This window comes from Phaseolus vulgaris, chromosome 3 (assembly GCF_000499845.2).
Source record: "Phaseolus vulgaris cultivar G19833 chromosome 3, P. vulgaris v2.0, whole genome shotgun sequence".
NCBI lineage: Eukaryota > Viridiplantae > Streptophyta > Magnoliopsida > Fabales > Fabaceae > Phaseolus > Phaseolus vulgaris.
Window position 1 is genome coordinate 36749019 of NC_023757.2, and position 7833 is coordinate 36756851.

The 7833-nt window shown below is 31.6% G+C and overlaps 1 protein-coding gene across 11 annotated transcripts; it reads right to left on the reverse strand.

Moving 5' to 3' along the window:
* Positions 1-1670: 1670 nt before the first annotated feature.
* LOC137807405 (uncharacterized) lies at positions 1671-7585 on the reverse strand. Of its 11 annotated transcripts, none has more exons than XR_011080511.1 (17): positions 7400-7580; positions 6507-6800; positions 6327-6412; positions 6048-6142; positions 5799-5921; positions 5532-5601; positions 5076-5162; positions 4912-4977; positions 4713-4805; positions 4445-4501; positions 4231-4359; positions 4056-4146; positions 3677-3765; positions 3409-3570; positions 2835-3028; positions 1930-2093; positions 1671-1835 (listed from the first exon to the last, which is right to left on the reverse strand). XR_011080511.1 is itself a non-coding variant. In XM_068608036.1 (15 exons), the coding sequence occupies exons 2-15, from the start codon at positions 6742-6744 to the stop codon at positions 1997-1999; spliced, it is 1515 nt and encodes a 504-aa protein (XP_068464137.1). In that variant the 5' UTR covers positions 6745-6800; positions 7400-7585; the 3' UTR covers positions 1671-1996. The 11 variants fall into 11 exon arrangements, 4 of the variants coding, with proteins under 4 accessions (XP_068464137.1, XP_068464139.1, XP_068464138.1 ...); XR_011080512.1 differs by having other exon boundaries at positions 7284-7424; XR_011080506.1 differs by lacking the exon at positions 3409-3570 and having other exon boundaries at positions 7400-7584.
* Positions 7586-7833: the final 248 nt, after the last annotated feature.

Sequence of the window (7833 nt, forward strand, 5' to 3'; positions counted from 1 at the left end):
TAAATAATATTTTAAATTTAAACGAAACAACACAAAAATAATAAATTAAAAAAAATATGGTTTAGATAAATATTAAATTTAATATATATAATATATATTAATATGCGAGATAATAATTATTACAATAATTTAATTTTAACTCAATAAAATAACATAATAAAAAAGAGCACCTGCATTTTCGTTAAGTGGTAATAAATATTTTAAGTTTAGTTTTTGTTGGATAAATCTATTATGATTAGTTTGGTTGCAACTTTTGGCTCTAATTTTTGTTTGAAATTGTTCAAAAATACTTTTAAAACGAAAAAAAGAAATATATTTTTCACAAATTAAAAGTGAAACTAAGAAATTAATTTATAAAAACTGTATAACATGTTGAAAATACTTACAATTTTAATGGGGAGTTTTCATGATTTGTGCATTGGTTAAATTAGCCTTTGGTCTGTTTTTAAACTTGGTTTTGCTCAATACTTTTAAAAATTGATTAATTAGTTTTCAGACTTTAATAAATATGTGAAATTAGTCATTTTATTAATTTTATGACAGTAAAAAGCTATCATGAAATGTTCAATTTAGATTAAAAATATATTATATATGAATTTTTTTCATCAATTTGTAATAATAGAAAACTATACGTAAATGTTCAATTTGATATATAAAAAAATATTAAAACCACATTTTAAAAAATTAGAGGACTGACCAAAGACAAATTTTAAAACACAAGGACGGAAAATATATTTTTCTTATAATATGAATATAATCAACATCTATAAAAATAACAAATGTTTATGCTGGCCTAGGTGACTGCACTTTATCTAAACACTAACAATGTGTTTGTTTGAACAGATTTATTGTTGGAAATGCTAGCGAGTGATGCTAAACACAAAAATACTGTTCACATCTAGCAAATTGCAAAGAAAAATAGGAACGTCAGCATCTAACAAATATAAAAATCATCAAATTATAATCCAAATATAAAGTATTATTAATACTAATAATAAAAATATTAAAATAATAATAATATTTAAAATTAATTTATAAAATGATAATAAAATTTTAAATAATAATATTAACTGAAATAATGATAATAAATGTAAATCAAATAATTTTAATAAACAATAATAATATTATTATTATTTTTATATTAAATATTATTAATAATAATAAAAATAAAAATAATTATTTATAAATGAAACTTAAAATTATTTTAATTAATTAAAATATGTAAAAAAAAATTAATCATTATTTATTCTTTTTTTCTATAGAGTTAATTTGTAATCTTACCATTTTTACTATTCAAAAAAATTTATAATATTCTTACAACCATCACATCACTCACCAATTTCAATAAATTTTTCTCACACATTTACTTTAACATACCCCAATCCAAACAACATCAACTTTCTTCACACTTCCACTCCAAACAACATCAACTTTCTTCACACTTCCACTCCAAACAACATCAACTTTCTTCACACTTCCACTCCAGACAACCTCAACTTTCCACTCCCCACACCCTCTAATCCAAAAAAAGCCTAAAAGGGGAAATAAAGCAATTGATTATGGTATCAAAGGTTTCATCTAGTATGTCAGGACAAACTCACTTGACAAGGGGAATATTATTCATAAAGCCTATCGAAACTTGCAAAAAAATTAAAAATAAATAAATGTAGTTAGGAAGACCATCATCCATATAAATTATTTGAATTTTTGCATTATAAAGATTATACAACATTTTTGGATATGCTAGTAACAATTGATACTATCTAACACCTCTCTTCCAGTGCAGGTGGCAAGTATAAAGCTCTCTGCACTCGCTTTTTATTGAAAATGTAATGCTGCAACAATAAGAACCAAACTGAACCAAATCACAATGTGTTGCAGATTTTTTATTTATTTTTTTAAATTTTTGGTTGTTCACGATCAATTTACCCCACTTTCACTCCATATGGTACAGCAGTAGGATAGGAACCAAAATGAAAAGAGGTTTCGGATGCTTTCAGGCTTCATGGGGATTCTGATCCATTCTTTCCTTCTTTTCTGATAACATGGCAGCATGATGCTCTAAATATTCCCTGCTGTTAATCTCTGTCAGTCTGCATCAAATTTATATCACAATCAGTAATTGCAACATATACATACCTGTTACAAGAGTTGTGGTTATCTTGGTACCTGTATGTTATATTTCCATGCTTATATTGCTTTTAGCTCTTAGTAATGCCAAAAAAGAATAACGCAATACCAACCAATCCCAAAACCGGCTGGACCCCTAGTAATTTGTGACAATGAACAAAACTGTGGGTGTAATCTATGTATCTGAATCACTAGAGACATCTTTGTAACTGACTCATAATATACTGTAGGCAAAAGCAGTTTCAGTTCTATTCTGGTACACTCAGATACCAAAACTCATATGTTGGAGATTGTTGTTTCAGGTACATCTCTTTTCATTCCATCAGTACCCCTGACAACCAACACTTTACATGATCCCAGCTACTGGATGTACATCTTAGGTTGAGGTAAAAGATTTAATGTTTGAATATTTCTATGAAGAAATATACTAATGAATAAAGAGCGGCTGCCTGCTCCTAGTATTACACATAAACCATTATCCAGTTCTTTAGCATCCAAATTTTCTTCTCTATTTCACAAATTTAAGGGTACAACTTCAATTGCATTGCCAGTACTCAATCTATAGTGTTTCTCGATCTTAGATGATCATATAAATAATATTAAAAGGCAAGATATTCCAACCGTCATCATTTGAGCAGGCAAAACTAAATAAAAATTGTTACAAAAAAGTATTACTAGTTGTTTTGCGTAGCGATATACCATACCTACTAATGGTGCGGTCTTTTGTAAACCCCAATTCATTATCCACGCAAATATTAGAATCATCATTTTTCCTTGATCTTGAAGAGGTTCTGGGTGCCATACTTTTAGCTTCAGATATTGTTAATATTTTTTCAAAGAGATCTTGAGGAGTTCCATCAGCAGTACATAATAGTCTGGCCTTGTTCTCGTATATTACCTGTAATCACAGTGAAAAAAGTAAATTATTCTTCTCTCACTTGGAAAAAGAAACATAGAGATTAATAGAAAAGAATATAATTATTCATTTAAATGTTCTTAAAAAACTTTATTCATTTATTCCTAAGCTTCACGTTCTTATAAAACTTTCAATCCCAAAAATTCTTGGCTGTTGGATATTTTGGAAACAATAAAGAATTTAATTCTTTATTTTTCTAGTCAAAACTCCACATTTTCTGCTACATAAGGCCTATTTATAAATATGAAGATTCACAGGAACAAACTCAGCCAGATGGAGAAAAACACAGGCAACATACTCAGCTATTCAGAGTAAGAATAATATACATAATACACTTCTGACACACTACTAACACGTGGAACCTGGGATGGGAAGCAAGATCCACATAATTTAATGGGACCCCGTGAAAATCCACTCAACAATAGAGTGGATTGCAACATTCAAGATGTGTTCTAGCATTCGTCTCTGCATGATACCAGAGTCAACAAGCAAAGGGACGACTCGTGGCAAGGTCATTCCTTCGGCTGAATGAAATATTACAATATAAAGGTTTGAGAAAATATGCTAACGAAACTCACAACAAACAAGTTTTATATGTGGAAAACCCATTTAGAATTGCAAGAGGCTTACGTCAACTAAAGTGACAAATCTATGCGCAGCTGCTTTATTGTGAAGCCCAAATATTGGAATGCCTTCTAAAACCAACGTGTGGAACTTCTCTGAAAACAAAAAAGACATCTAGTGTGAACTTGATTAATGGTTCTTACATTATGAATTTGTATATATATATATATTAAAGAGGAAACTAAACTACCGACAATGAGAATAAATGAAGTCTACACAAATAAAATCATTTTATGACTTTTAACATATTCAAACCAATGTTACTTTTATCATTACCATGTGCAATTCATAGCAAACAATAAAACTGTATCCTTTGTCTTTTGGATAGGAGATAAAAAAAATGTATGTATACATGAATGAGAAAATTCACTAAAAAATGACTTACTAAATAACCCAAAATAGTCTGCAGCCCCAAGAGGTCTATCACAAAGTTCCTCGAAAGGAAAATAGGCACATCCGTTAGCTCCCAATGGAACCTAATGAAGAAAACGAGGAGAGCTTAAAATTGATAATAACCATGATTGTATGCTCAATGTGTCCAGTATCAATTTAGTACATACTTGCAGTTTCCTTCCCATAACTAGTTCTACTTCTTGGGGAGTAGCTGTGCCTTCTCCAATCAACTGTTGAAACTTTTGCTTAAGAAATCCAGACAAATCTCTCCCAACTAAATAGAATCCTTGTTCCCCCTACAGTCCAAATATGCAGAAAATAAATTAAAAAACTAACAATTTGAGATTAGTGCACTTACATGTATAAGATTCTACATCATACCGAAGTCATTTTGCGGTAGTCGACTGATGAACCAATCTCATGTACTACGCATCTTTCCTACAGGAGTATACATATATTAGGAAATTACAATGAAAGAATAAGATACGAAAACATTAATAGGCAATTACAATGAAAAAAATATAAATATGTCCTGGATTCTTTACTTTCTTCCACAGAACGCACTCGAATTCCAAAAAGCAGATGTAGTAATCGACTTGGAAATCCAATCTAACACCTCTCCCAACTAAGAAACATGTGGAAAACATACCTTCAGTGCTGCAATGAAGGGTAGAAAGAGATCCCTCTGCAATCCACCCTCATACAGGTTATCTGGTGCACGATTCGATGTTGCTACTAGAATCTATATTTGCGTTCAAGCACATTGAAACACGAAATTTTGAAATTAATTAGGCAACAATTCAAACAATTATTGTTTTGACAGACCACCACACAGTTATATTACTTACAATGCCTTTGTTGAACAAATGTCTAAACAAGCGATTTAGTATCAATGCATCTGCGACATCAGTTACCTATTGAAAAACCAAACAACAATCTCAAGATATAGCATCAAATAAATTATGCCTGATCTATTATCACAAAATAAATAAATGCTATACTAAAACCTTACCATAAATTCGTCAAGACATAATAAAATTGCATCATCAGAAATCTCTCCTGCAACCCTGTCAAGTGGATCTGACAACCCCTTATGCTTCTACAAGGATACAACAATAGGAAATCTGAGATAGGTTTCATCTTATTCTGTTGACCAATTAAACATACAAAGACAACATCATTCTGGAAACTGGCAACAAACAATTAATGCTCAAACATAAGACATCTTTTTGTATCTTATGAAGATTTTCAAACAAATCCTTCGTCCAAAAACATACATAATTATTGACACTGCCCCCTATGTTAAGTAATGAATTCCAACCAAAAAAATAGACACAAGGAAAGCAATTCGATTGTAGGTTACTTGGATTTATTATCAGAATAAATAGATTTGCCTCTTTTATCTACCAAAAAGAAAAGAAGAAAAGAAAAATATTTGAGAGGAAATTAACAGGTTGGGTAAACTTACTTGTAGCATGCTATGTACATTCAACATAAAGTCGTGAAAATGAATCCTCTTTTTCCTCCAATTAGAGGGCCTGATAAGAGACAACCGATGAAGACGAAGACAATAGAGGTATAAATCCTCATAAGAACACACTTCCATAGTATACTCTAAAAATGCCTCATATTCTTCCTATATGGAGAGTTGAAAAGGGTATGACAACTAAATGCAACAAGACAACATCAAATGAGAAAACAAAAATCAATATAAAATAAATTCATTCAAACTCACAATTGTTCAAAAAACAAGTCCATCAGCATAGTTTTACCAGTACCCACTCCTCCAAAAAGATATAAACCTTTTACAGGTGAGTAAGAAGGATGGGACAAGAGCCTAGACCACAGCCATCCACTCCTGCAAAATCAAAAGATCAGTAAATTCAGAACCAAATATGTAAACAAAATGTGAAAAATAAGCTTCAAGATTTGAGCAGACATATCAACACCAGGAAAATAGATACTGGAAGTAAGAAATGCATACCTTACAGGTTTTTCAGAATTGCGATCCAGTTGGCAGGCATCAGCAGACTCAACAAGATCATCATATAGTCTCTGAAGTTCTGACAGAGTGTCAACCTGTTTCAAAAGAAAAGAAAACAATGCTTAAACAAAGGAAAAAAAGAATAAGTGCAACAACTGCGGATTAAGTGTCACAAATTACAATATAGTAATATTCAACAGCCTTTTACCGATAAAACAAGCAGGAAAATCCATTTCATCAATGAAATTAGGCATTAAAAATGAAATGTAGACACTCTACCTGGCAAGCATCACCTTCTACAAGTTCACCATTGGCAATTCTTCGTTCATACTCAACAAGAGGCCCAGCTTTGCTTGTTTCTGTAACTGAGAACAGCAAATTCCAATACAAAAAAGACATAAGAGAATAAATTTCGAACCCTCCTGAATCCAGCACACCGAAAGCAAAAAAAATGAGAACCTCTATTTGTGAGTTTCGCAGCATCAGTGGAGAGAGCTCTCGTGGTTGTTACAAACGAATGGTTTTTGACGAAGTTGGTCTCAGCATGATCAGCAACTATATAAGCTGAACTATGAATTTGACAGCTCAGTCCAAAATGACATGGGGATTCTTGTGCAACATTAACACTGAACAAAACACAATCTTGACTCTGAAAGGCTGGTCGCAGTTGTCGCAGAGAACGGATGACGTTTCTCATCCTCAACGACTCCCCACTCCTCTAATAAACCCCACGGCAAGAAAATTCAAGTATCCCTGATTTCAGAGGCACAAGTCACTCAAACTCAATTTTTAAACATGACAACTCCTCGATAACAAGGAAACCAAAATTAAGTCTAAGGGTCTTTGAGCTCCGAGTTTCCCCAATAATTATCAATGAACAAATTTCAAGAAATCCCCAAATCAAAGACACTAATAATAGTTCACCACAATTCTCAGTATAAAAAAAATCAAAATTAAATCACAAAAACATTCTCGAGAAACGATTAAAAAGGTATTGCACTTTGACCAAAATTAGAGGCAAGGAAAGCGTAAAATTCTTGACTTCAGGATTGAATCTCAGTAAATGTAACAGACATGCATGATTCAAAACAGGCATAACTTATTAAGACCAGCGATAAAACCGAGTTTTTCCAATCCGTTCCAACACATAAGAAAATTGCGGAAAAGAGAAAAGGGAAATGTAAACAAAAAATCTGAACAGCCGATATAATTATTTAAAGGATAATAAAACCTGACCTTGATGGAAGTGAAAAATGATCTCAAAAGGCACTCCCACAAAACAGGAAGAGAAGTAGTAATGAAAAGAAAGAAAAAGAAGAAGAGTGTTGCGTGAAGAGAAAGACGGTGCTTACGGATTACGATGATGTTGGTGGTTTCAGAAAGTTGGAGATGCAAATAGACTCGGAAAAAGTGAAGATGCTACCTAGTTCAAGACCTGCCACAACGTGGTAATGCTAATGCTAATGCCTCCGCTTTTACTTTATTCTAAAAAAATATTGTTCATGAAATGTTGGAAATTTTCACATGTGACGGACCCTATAAGCTAATGTCAGCATGCTTTTATATATTATTTTTTTGACATAGGCTAAGGTCAATATCATATCACAATATTGTTTCTATACACTTTTCCCCTAATTTTCTGTCCCACTATTCTTCATTTTAACATTTTTCTCCCTTATGAAATTTATCTTATAAACTAATATCTAGGTCTCTAAATCTGCATTATAAAGTTATGCCTGAATTAAATAAAATAAAAATATGTTTTTAAAGCAATATTTTTCTTTAC

Bases quoted from the DNA above. Each gene is read 5' to 3' on its own strand.
- LOC137807405 (XM_068608036.1), bottom strand. From the start codon at position 6,744: ATGAGAAACGTCATCCGTTCTCTGCGACAACTGCGACCAGCCTTTCAG. The intron at 5,922-6,047 runs GTATGCATTTCT...TTGATTTTGCAG, and splicing joins AATTCTGAAAAACCTGTAAG to GAGTGGATGGCTGTGGTCTA. The intron at 4,360-4,444 runs GTATGATGTAGA...TTTGGACTGTAG, and splicing joins ACTACCGCAAAATGACTTCG to GGGGAACAAGGATTCTATTT.